The 22,898-nt window shown below is 39.6% G+C and overlaps 1 protein-coding gene across 30 annotated transcripts in view; it reads left to right on the top strand.

Annotated features, from left to right (window-relative positions):
- Positions 1 to 22,898, top strand: part of LOC125454137 (microtubule-associated protein 2-like) — a 245,952-nt gene that overhangs the window by 158,665 nt on the left and 64,389 nt on the right. For 17 of the 30 annotated variants that reach the window (XM_048534559.2, XM_048534584.2, XM_048534582.2 and 14 more), the window contains 2 exons: positions 12,903 to 12,947; positions 17,911 to 18,015. In XM_048534559.2, coding sequence (XP_048390516.2) covers positions 12,903 to 12,947; positions 17,911 to 18,015 — 150 coding nt within the window. The remainder of the gene's footprint in view (positions 1 to 12,902; positions 12,948 to 17,910; positions 18,016 to 22,898) is intronic. The other 13 variants (XM_048534589.2, XM_048534586.2, XM_048534580.2 and 10 more) reach the window with 2 other exon arrangements.

Below are 22,898 nucleotides of genomic sequence, written 5' to 3'. Positions count from 1 at the left end.
TCATCAATACAAATCAAGATCAATAAGGCTCCCAAAACTGACCCCTGGCAAACTCTCTATTACAACAACATCTATTAGCGACTACTGTCTGCTCCATATCTACGTAGTCACCATCCCATTTTTTTCTGTAGCTATAACGTTTCTGTTTGACAGTGTGTCAGATGTTTGGGAATCAACGTACACCATATCAGCATGTTGCTCCTGTTCAACCTTGCTGCTGCATCTTTTAAAAAGTTCCGGTGAGTCAGGGTAACATGACGTTCCCTGAAAGTTTCAAGGTGATTTTCTTTAATTAACCCATCACTTGTGGCTGTTAAATTTGTCCTGGGTTATTGTTTCTAGAAGCTTCAAAACCCCACTTCTTTATCCCACTTCCCCCCAGCACAAACCACCCCCCCCCCACCCCCAAACCCCCAACCCCCCGATAGTTAAGACTGGTTGGTCTTTTCTCTACTTTATATCTAAACAAGGATTCAACATTTGCAGCGTTTCAAACCAAGTAACCAGGGTTCCAGGGCAAAGGAAGTTTGCTACTGAATGTTTGCTACTTCACTTGCTGAATTCTCATCCCTTTTATGGATCCTTTCTTGGAGCTCTAACCACATTGTTAGTTCTTCAACAGCCATTCGTATTGTCCAAGCTTTTGGCTCAATTTGAAGAATTGAACTAACTAACTTCCATTAGTATTAGGTTTAAATGATGTAGAAAGCGATTCAGTGATGCATGTCAGTGTGATTATCACATTCCATGGAGAGACAAATTAACAATATTTGTTATGTGCTCATTGTGAAACAATATTTACTGATAGAACATTAGCATGTTCTGGGCACTAAATTGTGTGGCCATGTTTTTTCTTAAAAATAACATTTCAAAGGAAGAAGATTTTACGTTAACATAATTGCAATTTTACAAAGGCTGGTTAAATTGTTCAAACCAATTATCTGTTTGCACCAAAAACAATTGTCTATTGATTCGTACTTTATATTAACGTTTAGTCAGTCCTGCAATTGTGCTTAAAACTTTATTTCCCTCCAAAGATGACCTAAAATAGTAAACTGTTTCAAATGTTATAAAAATGTAGCATTAATTTTACAAACAAATATCATTTTGCTGCTACAAAAACATAAGCTGCTGGAAATGGTCAGCAGGCCTGGCAGCATCTGTAAAGAATAAAACAGTGAACGTTTCAGATCCAGTGATCCTACCTCTGAGCAGTTCTGAGAAACAATCACTACACCCGAAATGTTAACTTTTTATTTTTTTTCTCAGATGCTTCAGATCTCTTGAGGTTTTACAGCAACTTTTGTTTTTGTTCTTGATTTACAGCATCTGCAGTTCCTTAGGTTTTTATAATTTTGCTGAACACTGTTTTCTGTCAGGACACATGAAGATTTCCACAGACATCTGTAAAGTTATGGCATTTATTGATCTGTTAGCTGGACATTAAGAAATTCTTGCAGCTGTTAATGCTGCCCCTAATGACCTTTGTCAAAAGAATTGTTCCATGTAACTGATTGAAATGATGCACAGCAAATTCTAAGGCAGAACTTTGTATGCATAAGTTATGTTGTGAATTTGTTATACCATAAGCCGTTGATCATGGCAATTTAGAGAGCTGCAGTGCACTTCTGCTCTGACGCGATTTTTATCAATTTTGTATTTGGTCTGATCTTTAAAAAGAGCTACATTCGCCGAAATAACTAACCTCTGTGTGTCACGTGAGTGAGAAACTCAGAATTTAAACAGATGCTGTTCTGCTAGTTCAGGGAGTGGGATTGGCGCTGCTTGGTATAAGGGTGGATGTGCAGGGCATTAGTAGCATTGTGAAAGTGCTCTTCAGTTTAGCAACATGGGACCTATTTTGGTTTGATAGTTCCCACTGCCTTGGAAAGGCGGCCAACATAATCGAAGACCCCTCCCACCCTGGTTATAATCTCTTCTAACCTGTTCCATAGGGCAGAAGGTACAAAAGCATGAACACGTATACCAACAGATTCAAGGAAATTCTCTTCCCCACAGGGACTAATGAAGGGACCTGTTCCTCGCTCTGTTCTACTATCCTTACATACTTTGTATGGTATGATCTGCCCTTACTGCATGCAAAACAAACATTTTCCCTATGCCTAAGTACATATGACAATGAAATAAACCAAGCCAAAATCATGGAGAACTCCACCTAGAGGTTTTGCGGGATTATTTGTTGTTGGGGGAGGTGGTAGAGTGAAGGAGTTAACTCATTGATGGATTCCCAGGGGCTGTCAGCACTGGGGACAGGGTCCAGGTATGACATCAGTTCCACAGAGATTGCTGGACTTATGGAATCATTTTTTAATTGTTTCGTGAAATACAAGAACATTTTTGTTTTTCTCAGGCTAAATAAAGGTGATTAATCTAATCTGTGTGTGGAAAATTTGTCAAGGAGATGGGTATCAGGAATTGGGAATTTTTTCAACCCCACTATCCTAGAGGAGCCTGCAAACCTATCTGAGGTCATCTTGCATCCATATCAACAATTGCAGTTTGAATGGTTGACTAAGCCTTTTTTTTTCTGATGGTTTCATTGTGAATGCGTGTTTGAGCTCCGAGCATTGCTACTAGACTCAGCCCTGTAGGTAATGTTGACACAGTTTGCTGGGAAATGCGTCCTTTGTCTTATTGACCTTTATTACCTTGTGATACATTGATTTTTGAAGATTTTTTTCAGTGCTTGTTTGTTTATTTACACAAGACTGAGGTGCAAAAAAAGACCAAAGGTTTAGAGCATTTTGTTATAATACTTTCAGTAAGGTGTGTGATTTCTCACTTTGTAAGAAGGTAAAAGGAGCAGTGCTTTTTGGAAGGATTTGTGAAGGCTGTTGTTTTGGCCTTGAGACTAGCTTCCACACACACACTCAGACACAGGCACACAGAGACACACACACCTCTGCTATGCTATGCCTCATGACTCTTAGTTTTGGGAGCCACATTTTTACTAATAAATAGAGCCCAATTTTTTTGTGAGAACTGCATTGATGAATTTGAAATGGTGCCCATAACACAGGTGGAATAACCAGGACTGCTTTATGCAGGCTCTTTAACAATAATTTATTCTACATTGGCAAAGATTACTTGAAATTTAACTGGGGTTGTTAATCTAGAAATTCAGCCCCACGTGCCATTTTTAATACTCCCAATTTGGTGCAATTCCATACAACTCTGGACCTATGTATGCTTTTGTACCAAAATCAGAAAATAAATATACCCTTTGGTATTATTTGAATCCCTCAGTTTCATTCTCCCACTTGAATTGGTGTTTTTTCTTTTGAAAATTAAATTCTTAAATTTCTTGAATAAGACTTGTGACGTGTTCTCTAATTTTCTCATCAAATTGTTTGGAAAAGCAAATAAACACACATTCCTGTAGACACTGAAAATAAGTAATGGCGTCTATTCACCAACTCAGCTCCCCTAGTATAGTACATTTAATGAAGCCTACGAGGAACGGGGTTACTGCCTGGGCTTAAGCAAAAGAGATTGCAGTAGACCAGGACCATTGGTGATGTCTCGGGTTCCCACTCCCTCACACAAGGACTGGAAGAACCAAGTCTGGGTCAGTCAATATTGCCAAGCAGCTTTGATGAGTAAGGTGAAATCAGTTGATGGGTTGGTTAACCCTAAAAGCCCACAATGCAATCCACCCAATATTTGTCTGCTGCTGTTCTCATAGTGGCAAGTAGTGTTATGTGCGAGTTGTGCTTTTATGGAGAGGTGGCTATTTAATTCGGATTAGTGCTTAGTAGCATGGTGTAAAGACGACAGTCTCACTATAAATGCCAGCAAAATGAAGGAGCAGAGTGGAGGGCATGGCGCTGTTTGCATCAATGGTGCTAAGGTGGAGATAGTGAAGGGTGTCAAGTTCCTAGGAGCAATGGCCAACTATCTGTCCTGGTCTACCCACATTGTTGTGCCTTCTTGACCGCCCAATGCTGTATTTCCTCAGGAGGCTAATGAAATACAGCAAGTCCAAAAGGACACCAATTTTTATAGATGCACCATAGAAATCATGCATCCAGGTAGGATGCTAGCATGGTATGGTAACTGTTCTTTGCAAGACCCCAGGAAATACAGAGAGTCGTGAATGCAGCCCAGTCCATCACGCAAACCAGCTTTCCATTCATTGACTCCAGCTACACTACTTACTGCCTTGGGAAAACAGCCAACATACTCAAAGACCCCTCCCACACCAGTTATATTCTCTTCAACCCTCTTTCATTGCACAGGAGATATAAAAGTTTGAATGCATATACAAACAGATCCAAGATCAGCTTCTTCGCTACTGTTATCAAACTTTTGAATGAACCTCTCAAATGTTAGTTCTGATCTCTTTCTGCACCTTCTCTGCATTTGTGTTCTACATTCTGTTCTGCTGCCCTGATGCACTGTGTATGGTACAATCTGCCTTTAGAGCACTCAAAATAATGCCTTTCACTGTACGTCAGTATATGTGACAACAATAAATCAAACAAAATGAAGTTAAGTAGCTTATTAGGGCAGATTTTATGTTAAACCATTTGGGAACCCTGGCCATGAAATAGAAGGTGGGGTTGCTGATTCCAGAAGTCAGTTTTCTGTGGACCACAAGAAGCAAAAAATGTCTTCTTCCAAATCCTGGAATGGCTTGCATTATCAGATCAAGAGTGTTATACTTGTGCCTTGAACAATATTATTCTGCTGGGAACATGAATCTATGTTCGCTTTTGTTCACAAAAGCTCAAATGTTCAGAGTATAATTGTTGATGGAAAACTTTGCGATGAGTAGTGACCCTGCCTGTTTTGAGATCCAGCTCAGAAGTATGTGATGTTATGCGGTGTTCACGTGGAGGGCGCAATGTCTGCTTCTGTACATGTGACCACCTAAAGTTTTGTGATGATGGAGAGTCCATTGTAAAAGTAATGCAGAGGTCAAAATCGATAAGTTCTGCCCCCAAGTGCAGCCGTCATTATTTTCACATTAGGAAGAGTGGAAATGACTTCGACATCCCGCGTCTCTGGTTCATAGAGGCACCAGCCCATATAAAACAAAAACTGCCTCTAGCCATGTCTGATATTCATTAGCCAGGAGCGGAAAGCATGCGTGGCAGATTTTGTTTTGATAGGCACAGATCTAGGCTTTGTGGAATTGCTTAGACAGCCAGGATACCCTTTTGGATATGGCTTTTGGACATTTTCAGTGTAGCTCAGCTGCCCTTTGGGATTGCTAAACATAGAGTTAAATCTGTGTAAAAAGTGAAGAAACTCTTGAGAATAGTCAAGTTTATTGGAAGTATTGACAGAGCTGTCAAACAGAGCTTTTGAGACATTTGAAACTCCTGCTCTTTAAATATGTGAAGGAACTGTCTGAAGTGTTTGACACAATGACTTCTACTTCACTATTCACCTCAGCCCGAAGTCTGTGACGACTGGACTAGTACCACATGAATGAATTGATGACATGCCATTATTACGCACCTAGACTTGAAATGGAGATTCCAAGATCTGCAGTAATTTGCTCTCACCTTATTTAACAGTTCTAAGTGTTTATAGCTTCTTTGTCGGACATGCAATATAGTCCCACTTTATAAGGGTTTGAGGGAGCATGTAGTGAATGGGTTTTTATTGGTGTGAATTTTCATGATAGTCAATTCTTCAAAGGCAATTAAGTTTATTTTGTTGCATAATAGCATGGGTCCTGAAGCTTGCCTCTGGTAGATGTTGGGCTATTGTCACATAGAACATAGAGCAGTACAGGCCCTTCAGCCCATGATGTTGTGCTGAACTTTTACCCTAAACCTAAGGTCTATCTAACCTCCACCCCTACCTTATACTATTATCCATATGCTTATCTAATAGCTGTTTAAATGCCCCGAATGAGGCCGACTCCACTACCTGCTGCAGCAATGCATTCCATGCCCCTACCACTCTGAGTAAAGAACCTACCTCTGACTTCTCCCCTAAATCTACCTCCACTCACTTTAAATCTATGCCCCCTTGTTATAGCTACCTCCACCCTAAGGGGGAAAAATCTCTGGCTGTCCAGTCTATCTGTACCTGTGATCATTTTGTACACCTCGATCAAGTCACCTCTCATCCTTCATAGATACCACAGTGTCGAGCTGGATGAACACAGCAGGCCAAGAGGCATCTTAGGAGCACAAGATCCTAAGATGCTGCTTGGCCTGCTGTGTTCATCCAGCTCCACACTGCGATATCTCAGATTCTCCATCATCTGCAGTTCCCATCACCTCTCATCCTTCGTTGTTCTCAAGAGAAAAGCCCTAACACTCTCGATCTTGCCTCGTAAGACCTTCCCTCCATTCCTGTCAACATCCTGGTAAATCCCCCCGTGCGAATTCCCATGCTTCCACATCTTTCTTCTAATGAGGCAACCAGAACTGGAGACAATACTCCAGTTGTGGCTGAACCAGGAATTTGTATAGCTGGAGCAGACTTCACGGCTTTTGAACTCTGTGCCTCTATTAAAGAAAGCTAATGCACCATGTGCCTTTTTAACAACTCTATCCACCTGGGTGGCAGCTTTCAGGGAACGGTGGACATGAGCCCCGAGATCCCTCTGCACCTCTACACTGCCAGTAATCTTTCCATTAACCCTGTATTCTGCTTTTCAGGTTTGTCCTTCCAACATGAATCACTGCACTCTTTTCAGGCTTAAACTCCATCTGCCAATTCTCAGACCAGCTCTGCATCCTATGAACAGTCCTCCGCACTATCCACAACTCGACCCACCTTTGTATTGTCTGCAAACTTACTAATCCACCCTTCCACTCCTACATCCAAATAATTTAAAAAGTCACAAATAGAAGAGGACCCAGAATTGATCCTTGTGGTACACCACTCGTAACTGAGCACCGTGTTGAATATTTTCCGTCCACTACCACCCTTTTGTCTTCTAGGCGTCAGCCAATTCTGAATCCAGTCTGCCACATTTCCCCCTATCCCATGCCTCCTTGCTTTCTACAAAGGTGCCACTGTAGGTGCAAGCCAGACGTTGTCGATGGAGTACACATTGGCATGAGTTGGGCTTAAGTTGGTATTAGGACTGTAAAGGGTTAAGGGGATAGGTGAATAGGTATTGGTTGATATGAGGAGCCATGGGATATGTATAGAGAGCATATTGTGCCACATTTTCTGGCATATGTTGTGGCATGGGGAGTGTGTGAGGGGTGAGAGCTGTTTTTCATTTTATTGCTTTATAAATCTTGGACAATATGCCATTCAAGACAATGGCTTTATTATATTGTGATAAACTTTTAAAGAAAAAAATCAGTATATCTATGTGAAGTTTATACATCAACTCTGGGATACTGTGTAGATTATGATCATCGATTATCATTATTAATCCATTGTCAACTGCCAAAAAAAAGCCTGGTTCACTAATGTTCTTTTGGGAAGAAAATTGCCATTCTTACCTGGTCTGACCCACATTTGACTCCAGCCCCACAACAATGTGGTTCATTCTTAAGTGTTTAGGAATAGGTAATAAATGCTGGCCAAGCCGTAAATGAATAAAGGGAAAAGTCCTTGGTGCTACCCTTGGATTGGCACTCCTTTTCCTCCAGTTGAAAACAGTCTGTTATGAATAAGATAATTTCATTAATAATGGACTTGGATTTTGCGGGAGCACATTTTCAATGTCTGGCTCATCAGCATATAAATGTTTCTTTGTCTTAGTGGCAGTGTTGTGTGGCTGTAAGAATTTCAAACCTATGCCAACTAATTTTAACATAAACACATGAGTTACATGTAACTTATTTATGAATAATTTCTGTGAATATGTGAGGACTGCGTCTCTTTATTTTTCTGTTGTTTTGATTGTGGACTGAAATAACTTTTTAGAAAAATTGTTTAAAAAAAAAACAGATTGCTAAAGGATTAGTGCATGTTTTTTCAAGCAAGTGACCTGAATAAGTAAATCTGTGTGCCACCTGTTTCTGGAGATTGAATATTAACAAGAATTATTGTTCATCAAGTAAGTACCCAACCTGATCTGAGAATCTGGTAAATTGGGGTATTTTGCATCTTTGCATAAAATCTTTAACTATTGTGACAACTTTGGGAGTAGTGGGGCTTGGTTTCCAATACGATCCATAACCAATGACACATCCGAAACTAAGACTAAACTACACCAGAGTAAAACTAGAGAGTGGGTTTGTAAGGTCATTCTTTACAGTAATCTTTCACAACATTGCACAACTGTTTTGCTTGCACAATAAGATAGAGAGCTACTTTCAGAAGAAGGGTCCAGACCCGAAAAGTCAGTTTTCCTGCTCCTCTGATGCAGCCTGGCCTGTTCTGTTCATCTAGCTCTATGCCTTGTTATCTCATAGACTGAAATCCGACTTGATAAATCATTTTTTTCTTGATTTCCATTTATCAAAATGGCTTTTTAATGAAGCTAAACTGCACAATGCTGCAGATTTTGATGTAACAATGAAACAGAAGTTTATTGCACAAAAGCAAAATTAGGATAAACCAAACTACTAAGCATAGCACAATTTGAAAAGTTTCAAAATGCAGTAAAAATATAACATTCTGTCGATCTCAACAGCATCATTTTACAGAACTCAAACATCAGAGAAGGTTTTCTTCTCTTATCACGTCAATAGGTTTGACTTAATTGTTACTTTCATTTCCCTACCTTGGGAGCTTGACAGACTCTTTCTTGAATATTCGCACAACTGAGCTTAAACTTTCTCATCTTATGAACATCACATTTCAGGTTCTAACCAAACACTCTAGTCTGGCACTTTCAAACTAAAACGCCTACAATGAAGCAACCTATTGCCCAACTGTTCTGCAATAACTCCCTCCTCCAGGAGAAAGTGTTTCATCTATCAGACCTGAACCAGAAAATCTGCAACTTAAATAAAAAGCTTTCCAAGATGTTGTTTCTGCTGAGCAAAAAAAAGTCAATTGCTGATTCATCTAACCAAAAACAAGCAAATGTTCTTCAATGTTTCCTCTGTTCTTTAGTTAAAAACTTTCCCAATACAAGCAAATACATTTAGCACTCCAGGAAGTCCCTTGCTCATACTGTTGTTTATTTTTAATTAAAAAGGCTCTAGAAGTGCTGACACATTAATCATTATACCCCTTCATACCCACAGACCAAAACCCCATGCCACTAATTAAAAATGCAAACTCTAAAATAAATTATATTAAAAAATACATATATCGCACAGCTTGTGTCACAGTGTGCAGAAGCAAACCTGTTCTTTGCTGTGAAGGATACAACACAAGATGTGTCCTTATACAGCTACTAACCTCTGTTACTTTTACAACAGTAGTTAAATGGATACAGCTTAATAAACTGCTGAGTTTGCTGTTTATTAATACACACACTTAATTTGATGATGAATAGACAAATAGATCAATATCTTGTATACTTCTGCTTATAGTTCATAAATTGAGTTATTATTCTTAAGGTGTAATGTATAAATTATTTTCAGCATAATTGGGGATGTCTGCAAAAGAATGATCAACATTCTTTATGCAAAGTTACAACAGGTCAAATTTAATGTAGCCAGCTTGATGTAGATTCTGTTTTTCAGATGCACACGTTGAATGTGATTTGTTTTTATCTTATTAAAATCTTTCTTTTGCCAATCTCTAGTTTCAAAAAAAAGTTTTGAATCTTGTTTTCGGATGTATCCTCAAGATTTTTTTTGTCATTTATATAAAAATGATCTGGATGAGAATATAGAAGGCATGGTTAGTAAGTTTGTAGATGACATCAAAATTGGTGGCATTGTAGACAAGAAGGTTTTCTAAAGTTACCAAGGGCCCTTGATCAAATGGGCCAGTGGGCTGAAAATGGCAGATGAAGTTCAATTTGGATAAATGCGAGCTATTGCATTTTAGTACACCAAGCAGTGGCAAGACTTTATACAGTTGATGGTGCAGCCTTGGGTAGTGGTTGAGAACAGAGGAACCTAAGGGTTCAGGCACATGATTCTTTGAAGTTTGCATCACATATATAGACAGGGTGGTTAAAAATGCATTTATCACATTTGCCTTCATTGCTGAGACCTTTCAGGAGAGGGATTAGGAAGTCACGTTTTGGTTATACTAGACATTAGTGAGGTCTCTTCTGGAGTACTATGTCCAGTTCTGGCTGTTCTGTTATAGTAATGATATTATTAAGCTGGAGAGGATTCAGAAGAGATTCACCAGGATGTTGCCAGCTATGGAATGTTTAAGTTAAAGAGAAAGGCTGGATAGGCTGGGACATCTTTCACTGGAGGGCTGAGTTTGATAAGGCTATAGATAAGTTATAGATAAGGTTAATGTGGGTGTCTTTTCCCAAGATGGGTGATTTCGAGAATAGAGGGCATATTTTTAGGTTGAAAGCAGAGAAATTTGAAGATATAAGGAACAAATTTTTGTACAGAGGGTAGTTTGTGTGTAGTGTGAACTTCCTGAGGAAGTGATGAATGTGGACATAGTTACAACTTGTAAAAGCCACTGAGGTAAGTATGTAAATAGGAAAGGCGTGGATAGGATAACAAAGTGTGGAGCTGGATGAACACAGCAGGCCGAGCAGCATCTCAGGAGCACAAAAGCTGACGTTTTGGGCCTAGAACTTTCATCAGAGAGGGGAATGGGGAGAGGGAACTGGAATAAATAGGGAGAGAGGGGGAGGTGGACCAAAGATGGAGAGTAAAGAAGATAGGTAGAGAGGAGAGTATAGGTGAGGAGGTAGGGAGGGTATAGATCAGTCCAGGGAAGACGGACAGGTCAAGGAGGTGGGATGAGGTGGTAGGTAGGAAATGGAGGTGCGGCTTGAGGTGGGAGGAAGGGATGGGTGAGAGGAAGAACAGGTTAGGGAAGCGGAGACAGGCTGGTCTGGTTTTGGGATACTGTGGGGGGAGGGGAAGAACTGGGCTGGTTTTGGGAAGCAGTGGGGGAAGGGGAGATTTTGAAGCTTGTGAAGTCCACATTGATACCATTGGGCTGCACGGTTCCCAAGCGGAAAATGAGTTGCTGTTCTTGCAACCTTCGGGTGACATCATTGTGGCACTGCAGGAGGCCCGTGATGGACATGTCGTCTGAGGAATGGGAGCGGGAGTTAAAATGTTTCGCGACTGGGAGGTGCTCCCAGGATGAGGCATTCCACTCCCACACATCCCAGATGCCCACTTTCTTTGAGGACCGCAAATTTCCCCCTGCAATGGTCGAGAACACCCTTGACCGCACCCCTGCCACAACCACCCCCAGAGGATCCCCCTCGTTCTCACATACCACCCCACCAACCTCTGGATACAACGTATGTGAGAACGAGGAGGATCCTCTGAGGGCAGTTGTGGTTGGGGTGGGGTGTGAGAGATGTTTTGCGGGAGATGCGGTCAAGGGCGTTCTCGACCATTGTGGGGGGAAAGTTGCGGTCCTCGAAGAAAGTGGGCATCTGGGATGTGTGGGATTGGAATGTCTCATCCTGGGAGCACCTCCCAGTCGCGAACCATTTTAACTCCCCCTCCCATTCCTCAGACGGGCCTCCTGCAGTGCCACAATGATGCCACCCGAAGGTTGCAGGAACAGCAACTCCTTTTCTGCTTGGGAACCCTGCAGCCCAATGGTATCAATGTAGACTTCACAAGCTTCAAAATCTCCCCTCCCCCCACTGCATCCCAAAACCAGCCCAGTTCTTCCCCACCCCCCACAGCATCCCAAAACCAGACCAGCCTGTCTCCGCTTCCCTAACCTGTTCTTCATCTCACCCATCCCTTCCTCCCAACTCAAGCCACACCTCCATTTCCTACCTACCACCTCATCCCGCCGCTTTGACCTGTTCGTCTTCCCTGGACTGACCTATCCCCTCCCTACCTCCTCACCTATACTCTCCTCTCCACCTATCTTCTTTTCTCTCCATCTTTGGTCCGCCTCCCCCTCTCTCCCTATTTATTCCAGAACCCTCACCCCATCTCCCTCTCTGATGAAGGGTCTAGGCCCGAAACGTCAGGTTTTGTGCTCCTGAGATGCTCCTGAGTTTGAAACTTTTTAAGGCTGCAATTGTCAGTTTTAACTTTTCCTGTTATACTTTGTCAAATTTGTCTTTCTCATCCTTGATGAGCTGTCCTTCTGTATACATAGGTGAAAATCTTGATATTATTTAAGAAATAATGGGTCAGTGTCCATCATCATTCTTGCATTCAGGATCATCACCTGTATTTATCTTATGATTAGATTATCTTTCTCTCTATTTGTGACACGGTTTCAACAACTAGTAAATGTGCGCCTATGAGTTATCAACGATCAAGCATCTGCTGTACATTTCTGTTGTATATCTGCAACTGTTGAAAGAAAAGACCAGGCAATAAAAAGATGAGTTAGCATTAAAATCATGTAGTACCTAACTTAGCATTTAGAAGCTACTACAGGTTACCTGATAAATGTACTGGGTGAGGTGCAAACATGCATTTCATTGTAGTTTACTTATTTCGTTACAATGTGCAAATCTGGGTCACTGCTTGCTTATCTTTGCTTATGCCACAAAATCTTCCATGCAATGCTTGCAATGGGTCAAAAAATATGCTAAACTGTAAAAAGTTAGCTAGTTCATTTTTGACTTGACTGGTAATACATGTATGTATGTGTTGTGACCTTTTAGATTTCAATGTGTTGTGAATAAAATGGCGACTGGAATAGTGAGAAATATAATAACTCTCAGAGGAAGAGAAGTTCTTGGAAAATATGCTCCAGAATAACTTTGTATTTTTACGGGATGGATCTCTTGTATTTCACTGTACCAAAATAGAAATTCTTCAAAATAGCATTGGATTTGTAACATTTAATCTTATCAAGGTGGTATTCATGTGCCTTGAACTCAACCTTTATCCGTTGACTCTGTTCTAATTTTCTTCTTGTAGCATCTGGAAGAAGTTTTGACACTAAACCAATTCCTGCACCAGAAGGTAAGATTATCTTGCTTCCATTATGTTCATGGTGAAAAGAGTTGATACGTTGCTCAAATTTTAAAATTAATTCAGGATCTTACTTTTTTCATGTTACATCCACAAATTGTTACTGATATATTACTGGCTTTAGAACAGGCAGAGCGTCTTTCCTTTGCATGTTCAGAGATGTATAGAATTGATGTTCATAATATACTTTGAAGATAATGTAAGTGCTGCATGACAGAAATTTCTGAAGGATAAATTTCAGGCCGTTATCATGGAAAAGTTCGGAAACATGGTGACTGGGGGCATTACTCGAAGTTTTTAGTCTTCAGAGCTGTTAGGATGACATAAAAATGAAGGCCAATTTTGCAAAGACAGAAGTACAAACTCTTTTCTGTGGATAAGATCATGAGATATAATGTTCAACTTGGCATCAGTTAGGATGCTGACAATTTACGTAAGTTTGTTCAGCCTTGGATTGAAGCCAGGATAGCATCTATGTCAACAATGTATGTAACTTAGCTGAAAAAAGTTGGATATAATCAACATTTTCTGTGTTCATTTGAAGGATGATCTAGCTTAATAATGAATTGATGTTTCACATGCAATCTCAAGACTGAGATGGTGATAGAGTTGAAGGTGTTGGAGAGGCTATATTACAAAATAACGGGCCATGGAAACTATTTTGTAAATCATGTCTATGAAGAATGTCTCTTTGGCACAACAAGTTAAATGAGAAGAATGCAGATGTGGACCTGATGGTACCATGAATGAGACATTAACTGTTCACATCAAAGTCCAGGCAATTATTTGTTCATTGGTCCTGTTTGAATTTTCTGATGATTCAGAATGGAACATTAAACATATTCACTAACAAAGTAAACATCAAGGGCTGTTAGTGTGAGCAAAATGGGAGCATAAATTTAAGTTATATATCCAGCCCCTCAAGTACATTTTGGTGACCCAGATCCTTGCAAATTTTTGGCCTTTTTTTGTTGAAACACTGCATTGTAGTAATGTATCTTTATAATGTGTGTTTTGTAGTTATAACTTAGGAATGTCATACATCTCATAAACTGGTGTGTATTTGATTTACTGGTAGTCAAAACTACACATCTGCAAGTAGGCAATATGGTTTCATGATGCAGCTGAAATGCTGAATGTAATCTTGCGTCTGTTCTCTATGACCTGTTTATGGAAAATAGACTGAAAGATCAGGCTGATTTATTGTATGTAACCTGAAGGATTAATGCTATCGAAGACAGGCAAATTCAATTGTCCAGTACAGCTTTTTTTAACTTTTCCTATTGTATTTTCCATTATGTTGTATTTTTAAAAATAGCCCTGATTGTAGCTGAAATGAATTCTGATTGGACATTCAGAATTTTCTCCCGGTTTATATCTCATCATCTTTATCTAACAATGTCAGACTTTAACAGTTAGCCTCTGATTTTAGTGTGGAAACTAAATATTAGTCGCTCTGTTAATGAATGAAAAGTCCAATTCTTTTATGTACTAATGTTAATTTTGCATTTTAATTTATGTTCTTAAAATTAGCATACAGGCAAATACAGTTGGTCTGAAACTGACTGAACCTCTTAGTTCACATAGATGTGTGGTAGTGTAACATTTTTGGACAGAATGCAATGGCGTTGCCACCCACTGCCTGACGAATCAGCAGGAGCCCCACATTGCTTTCAAAGGGGAAGTGCCATGAGACACTTCAGTAACTACTCTCAGGGCTTCCGACCATCAGTTGCCCACATAAAGTCCTCAACTAGCACGTGGACAGGTAGACCTCGGGCAGAGGCAAGAAGGTGAAGGAGTCCCAACCCAGCACCATGGCCATGCGATTAAATGCCGTATCTTCCACCTCTACAGTAGCTTCAGAATAGGCATTGAAGTCTGTCCTATGTCTGGACTGGTCATTCGTAGCAGGCAGTTCAAATCCTACTTGTAGTTCGGTATATTGTTAAAAATCTGTGACTAAAAAGCTGGCATCAGCTTAATGCACAGAAGTACTTTACTAGCACATAAAAATGACTATCAAGTTGTCAAAATGTCATTAAAAAGCAACTTGTTCATAAAGGACAGAACCTGCTTCGCTTAGCTGGTCTGATCAATATGTGACTAATCCCCACTAACTGTCCTCTTAAATAACCTAACAAATAACTCCATTATGAGGATAGGTAATAAATGTCAGATTTGCCTCTAATGCCCACAATGATCTTTCTCTTTTCATTCTGGACTGCTGTTAGTTCTCATGACTTCATTCCTTTCCACTCTTGAACTTTGATTGAACCCCATGGTGGGGGGCAGAAAAGGGGGTGAATAATGCTCTTAATTCACTGCTTGGCCCAATCGAATGCTTTCTGCTTCAAAATAACATACAGCAGCAAGTTTGAATTGGTATCACCAGAGAAGGTAGAGTGTAATTCATCATTCTGTAAAACAAATTGACATTAACTGTTTGACCGTAGTTACAACATAGAGCTTGTTTGCTAATGGTTTGATGTTCGTTTTCATATCAGTGAAGAGATGCTTTTGCTTCACTGCACCGTTTTTGTGTTCTTGCCTATTCTAATACAAACATACTGGACAAAAACTAGATAATTGCCAAGAGGAGCGAGAGAGGAAATGTTGGTCAGAAAATTGTCTAAATGTACCTTTGTGTGTCCCACATTCAGACAGAGTTCATTGGTGACAGTTTAGGAAAACCTCAAAGTGGCAAAAATAGGAAATAGCGTTAAATGAGAAATGTCTTCTTTACAATCAGCGAACATTTATTTTCACAGCCCTCCATAAGACAACATATCTTGTAGAGAAGGTATTTCTTCAATTAGGTAGATTTAAATTCCGTGAGAAGTTTGTCGATTATGTTTAGGTTCCTTTTTATTAAGAGTTTAAAAGGGAACAAATTATTTATAACTTGTCGAACATTGTTTGGATCCCCAGACCAGGCTGTCAAATTTGTGTTATGGTTTGTTAGATATTATTACTGTTTTAGAAGTTGTCGAGTTTGAGATTCCAGATATTTGTACTCTTGTGGCTTTGTTTTCTATTTGTAGTTTGGAATGAACAGTGATAAGCTTTACTGTATAAATTTAGAAGAGTACTATATACATATATAACAGCTGCTCTAGAAATACAGAATTAACATGAATAAATATGGGTGTAATGAAGTGAAAATTGTCATAATCACAGAGGTTCATGAATTTAACATGAGGGTTACCATGCTTCAGGCAATAGGCGATGTTGAGAAGGCAAGGACTTTATGTTGAGCTCAGCTGTTATGGGAATTGACCCTACACTGTTGGATTCACTCTGCATCCCACACATCTATTCAAGCAGTTGAGGTAACTCCTTTGAAATTCCTCATAAGCTGCTCCACCATGGACTACCTCAATGACTATTCACTTCCTGGTTGTTCACTCTTCTTTCCTGGGATTATGCTGCTGTAAATTCTGCAAACTGCCTTTCAGCACCAAGTCGTAGGAACATTTCTAACTTTCCTGCAGACAGCTAACTTTACTCATTTAGCCTGAGTTTCTCTTGCGGCTACACCAAGCAGTGAGTATCTTCCTCATCCGCAACTGCTGTAAACAATTAATGGTTTAGAGGCTTTTTTCTGAGTTTCCAGGGCATTTCTGAAGTTCTAACTGCAACACGTTAGCCAAGTCTTAAGTGTTGGTGGCTGTTGCTGAATCCTAACTGCTGAGAGTCTGCAACAGCAGCACCTTTTTCATGATGAACTTCTACCTCCAGCTGACCACGTAACTCTTAATCCTGGCAGTTGCCTTGCCTTCCACAGCTGTCCTGGATCAAATGCGTCTGGTTTTCACACCAGTCCTGGTTCCATGGACTCCATTTGCAAATTTCATAATTGTGCAGTTTCTCTCCTACTGACCCGGATAATAATCGCAGCATACGGCACACACAGTCTTTCATGCTGCCACTCTGAGCGTGTACCTGGACTCCTTATACCCATCAAAAAATCCTTGCCACAGCCCTAAATCGAGCATATTTGCATTTCATGATAACATCAAAAGCATCCTCTGCCTTCCCAGGCAGTGCATTTCCAGATTCCCACCAGCCGCTGAGTGAATACTTTTTTTCTCCCCTCCCAATCACCCGTGAATCTCCTGCCCCTTACCCCAAAACTATGCCCTCAGGTAATTGCCCCCTCAGCAAAGGAGAACTTCTGTCTTTTTACACTGTCCATACCCCTCATAATCTTATACACCTCACTCACACAGTTCACACCCTCAATTTTCCCTGCTGTAAAGAAAAATTTACAAACCTATCTAGTCTGTCCTTATTGCTTTATCAAGTTATCATCACCATCTGAAATCTGTACAAATTGTTCTTGTCAAATGTTTGAACATGAATAGACAGGTATTATGGATCAGACCAAACCCCCTCAACATATTCAGAAGATAGTCTCGACTGTAACTTTTAATTTAAAGGTACATGTAAGGTGTTATGTTCCAGATACAATTTGGTTTGTCAAACTACTGTGTTTTTAGAAAAGCACACTTCATTCATCCACAATACTTAAATGCAACTGAGGGAAGGAAGGAATTGGAATAACTTAAATCGATTGGAAAACTTAATAGTATAAGGTTATATAACTTAATAGAATAAAACTAGTGATAGTTACTATTACAAATCAATTGTTCCAATGTATTAGCATCCCATAAACACATTCTTGTCAAAAGGCAAATTCAGAGAGCAGATTGTTCTGCATTCAACTCCAGTAGCAGGAAGAGCTTGAAAGGGAAGAGAAGTTAAGGCCAATATCAGATTATGTTATTGGCAGAGTGGGCTTAATTGATTCAGTGCCCAACTTGTGCATCTAATTCTTCTGATCTTATTTGGTCAATTGAATTAAATTTACTTTGACTTATCAACGCTACTTTGTAAGTGTCGAAACAAACTTGATCACATTCACAAACTAACTTTCCTCATATCTGTTCAGCAGAAGTGATCTCTGCCAGGATTGTACAGGAGGTCACAGCTGAGGCAGTGGCAGTACTGAAAGGAGAACAAGTGAAAGACAATGTACCAAGAGAGCAGACTTCAGGTACAGAAGCTATATTCATGATAATGTCATTTATAATGAGACAGTGACGATGCTTTGTTGAAAATAGGAACTTGGAAACCTCTTCCCGTGCCTTAAAACTGTAAATAATTTCATCAAGAGAGAAGATTGAATCATCTTTTTACTTTTGATTTGACCTGGTGATGATGCTGAATCTTGTTTTGAAAGCTGTTACAACACAGCACAAAATAAGTTTAAAGTAGGTTAACTTAGTTGCCGGCAGAATCTGGGAAGAGGTTTGGGAGGAAGCACAAGATGGTCAGTAGCCACGCTGAACAATTGGTTGGTACTTGGAAATGAGTTGGAATCCCTAGGCTGTATAGGAATACAAGAATTTAGGAACTAGGAGCAGGAGTAACCATGTGGACTCTCTAGCCTGCTCCATTACACAATAACGTTGCAATTAATCTTCTACTTCAGCTCCGCTTTCCAGCACACTACTGTTTTTGTTTAATTCTAAAAATCAATCCCATTCTTAAATAGACTCAATGATTGGACCATCCACAACCCCCTGAGATAGATATTGCCAAACGTTCATAATTGAGATTAAAAAAAGTTCCTTATCTCAGTCCAAAATGATTGGCCTCTTACCCTGAGACTGTGCCTATGTTCTAGTTTCCTAAGCCAGTGCAAACAATCGCCGAGTCCACCTTGTCGAGTGCCTTCAGAATCTTGAATATTTAAATGATATCATCTGTCATACGCTCTGCAATTTTGAGATTATAGGAACAGGTTACTCAGTCTCTCAATAGGATAACTTGCTCATCCTAGCAACCAATTTAATGAAACATTATTGCATTGCCTCTAATGTAAGTTTGTCTTCTTTATGAATGGAGACCAAATTTTCACAAGAATGGTCTTAGAGAAGATCTGTAAAATGGTAGCAAGACATGCTTGTTTTTTATTCTTGCAACAAAGGCCAACGTGACACTTGCTTTCCTAATTATTTGTTGTATCTGTATATTAACATTATCCATGGGTCCATAAGTACACCCAAGTCACTTTGAACATCAATGATTAAAAATTAATACTTTTTAAAAATTAGTCTGCTTTTTTAATTCTTAGAACTAAAATAAATAACCCTCAGACTTATGCATATTATACTGCCAACTGTTTCCCATTCACTTAACCTGTCCATTTTTCTTTGAAGTCTTTGTGTTGTCCTCACAGTTTTCGCCCCTACTTGACTTTGTATTGTCAGCATCCTAGATTATTCTTGGTCTCCATCTAAGAATAATGTAACTTGTAAATATGTGAGGCCACACACTGATTCTTGCAGCACTATCACTTAAAGCTTTTCGACTCAAAAATGCTGCATTCATCCATAACATCTACTTCTTGTCTGTTAGCTAATCCCCTAACCATGCTTAATTCCAATTCCGTGCACCCCTTATCTTGTAAATTAGCCCTTTCTATGGCACCTTATTAAATTGCTTTGGGAAATCCAAATATATGCTATCTAATGTCTCTCCTTCAATTTTGTTTTACTAGTTACATTTGTAAGATTTTCAATATATTTGCCAAATGCTATTTCCCTTTTGTAAAACCATAAATCAGTTTTCCTGATCAAATTGTTGGCATTTTCCTAATGACAGAATTCTGGCTAACTGAACTGTATTTCTCAGACCCCTCTCTGCCTCCTTTCTTGAATAAAAGTGTTACATGTGCTAAACTGCGATCCCCTGTGACCATTGTCAAATCTGAGAGATTATGAAAATGGTAGCTACTATATCTAGTACATCTTTCAAACACAAAATCAGGCACTTTCAAACACAAAATGTTGGACTGTTACTCAAGAGTGTAAGGAAATCCTGGCAACTGTTTTAATTTCTGAATAGACAATGAAAAATTAATTGCAGTTGGAGTGGCTCAGTGGCTAGCACTGCTACCTCACAGCACCAAGGCCCACGTTCAATTCCAGCCTTGGGCGATTGTCTGTGTGGAGATTGCGTGTTCTCCCTGTGTCTGCGTGGGTTTCCTCTGAGTGCTCTTGTTTCCCCACCCCCCCCCCCCCCCACCCCACCCTCACAGTCTAAAGATGTACAAGTTAGATGGATTGGGTGTACTAATTCAGACACCAGAAGTGTGTAGGCTAGATGGATTATACATGGTAAATGTGGATTTACAGGGATGGGGATGTCTGGGTGGGATGCTGCTCTGAGGGTCAGTTTAGACTTGATGGGCCAAATGGCCTCCTTCCACGCTGTAGGGATTCTAAGTACTTTGATTATTCATGTAAAATCCACAAAAATGAACAGTTAATAATGAAGGAGCAAAATCACAACACAAAAATCTGCCTCTGATCAAATATGTTTAAAACTATTTCACTGTGTTTAATGTAAAGTATAGAAGCTATGACCAGGTATAGGCCATTTGGTAGTTCAAGCCTGCACCACCATTCAATATGATCATGGCTGTCTCAATGCCATACCACCTCAAGTCTATACAATCTTAAACAACATCACTTTCTTCAATCTATTCAATGACGTGGCCTGCACCAACTTCTCTATTAGATAATTCCGCCATTGACCACCCTCTGACTGAAGCTTCCTCGTCTCCGTCTTAAACGGCCCATCCCGTGTCCTGAAACTGTCACCCTGGTTCCAGGCTCCTCAACCGCAGAAAACATCCTCCATGCATCTGGTCTCTCCAGCTCACTTAGAATCTTGCATTTAAACCAGACCCGCCACTCATCCTTCTGAACTGTAGTAAATACAGGACCCATTAAACGAATCGATTCTCCTACCATCCATGATATCATCCTCTGCAATCAGAGGCAAGAAAAAAATTTTTTAAAAAATAAAATGAACAGGTACAGGATAAAAATCCACAAGACCCCTAGCATTGAAGCCCATTTTCCATATGTTACTACACCACTTACCATAATATCCTTACCAAAATTCAGAAAGTAATGTCACTCCCAAGAAAAACAATCACGTTGCATAAAATCGACAACTATATGAGAAACAAGGAAGTAGTAAAGAGTGCTGGAGATAGATAGGGTTTTAAAGGAAGATTTGAGAAAGCTGATATACTTACAATTGTGCACAGCATGTTATTGTATATACCCTTTGTTCAGCAATTTCGTTATTCCATAAAAGGATTTTCTCAGTTAAACTATTGAAAGCCTGCAGTCCTTTCAAAATCAACTGCCTAGACAATGTAACATCATAAATATGTCTGTGAGGATGAGGCAATAGTGAAAAAGTGAACAGGGAGAAAGCAGTTATGAGAGATGAAGAAACAGAAAGGTGGAAAGAAAATGGAAAATGCAGAAAGTGGGGAATGAATATTGTTGTAAATGTATTTTAAAATTATGAAATATTAGGACACTGCAATCCAATTAAATCCATTAGTATGCTAATTATTTCGGTATCGCAGTTGTCATATTGAATTTCAGTTCCAGCCTACAAGTATTGCACATATCAGTCTTAGTTTTATACATAGAAAAATTGGGAATATAGGTTTGAGAAATTGAGCAAAAATGGTCCTTAATGTGGAAATTTCAGTACCATCATTTGTTTGCATATGTGCAGAGAGACCAACGCCCCCCAGTATTTGTTTTTTTGCAATAGTAGACTTAGCTTGGCATAATAGATCAAATCTATCAACACAAATAAGTCTGTCTGCAATGTCTGAACTTGGCCAGGTTTCACTGAAACAGAGCATATTCATATCCTTGAATTCTTAACAAAAATCTTCCACAAATATGCATATCGTCAATCTCATTTCTCACTAACCTTGTATTACTGGAGAATAGTGGCTGGAAGTGGCAAATATTGCCGTCCTTTTACATCTCTCTATTTCACAATGCTTCATTTAGCTCTGAGTTGCAGCCACTTCAGTATTGGTTTGGCGGCCGTTTGTTGACTCTGAGCAATGTTATAGGTGTGGAATGCAGGGCTATGGTTCCTCCAGGTTTAAGCAAGTTGACGTAGTCCTAAGAGTTTACAGGTGGTAAATTGGTAAGAAGAGTCAACCCACAAACCAAAATAACAGCCACAAGTTTCAAGGAAATCTTCATGAAAGCATTGATATCCTGATCTGTTAGAAGAAACATTAAAATCGTTTTTTTTTAAAGAAATGAGGTAAAGTAGAATGACACGATGAGCAGTGCATAACAATGAATCAGTATAGTGTTGCACTCTCTTCAGTTTACTTCTGTTTCAGGCTGTGTAATGAAATGTGTGGTGGGAATGATTTTGGAGAGGAAAATTATGAACAGGTTCTTGGCGAGGTTTTGAGTTGATACAGGAGAAGCAGCATGGATTTGGGAAAAGCTGGTCATGCCTGTCCAATCTGAATGATTTTAGTGTTGCAGTAACAGCAAGTTGAAGAAGAGATTGTGGCGATTTGTTGTCTGTATGGATTTGAGGAAGGCCTAACATAAGTATAAAACAGTAAAGCAGGAAGAAAAGGCTGCATAACCAAATTGAGTCTCATGAAATAAGAGGGCCAACTGGCTATTGGATTAAAAAAAATCTTCATGACAATACAGCAAGTTGTGGTAGATAAAACGGTGTGAAGCTGGATGAACACAGCAGGCCAAGCAGCATCTGAGGAGCAGGAAAGCCAACATTTCAGTTCGGGACCCTTCTTCAAAAAATTTCAGAGTTGTGGTAGGTGTTCATTTTTCAAACTGAAGATTGCTAATTGAGCTCCCCAAAGGTTAGTGCTAAGGCCACTGCTTCCTTTTTGCAGTATTGAATGACTTGGATCTTTGAATAATGAGGAAAATTTTAATCTTTGCAAATAATACTAAATTTAATGAAGTAGACAACAATGAGCATGGCGTGAATTGCCTGCAACAGGGTACAGAATATCAGAATGGGTAGACAAGTAACAGGAAATTCAACTAGGAGAAG

This window comes from Stegostoma tigrinum, chromosome 7 (assembly GCF_030684315.1).
Source record: "Stegostoma tigrinum isolate sSteTig4 chromosome 7, sSteTig4.hap1, whole genome shotgun sequence".
Taxonomy (NCBI): domain Eukaryota; kingdom Metazoa; phylum Chordata; class Chondrichthyes; order Orectolobiformes; family Stegostomatidae; genus Stegostoma; species Stegostoma tigrinum.
Note: the sequence above shows the minus strand (reverse complement) of the source record. Positions and strands in the feature narration are given on the sequence as shown.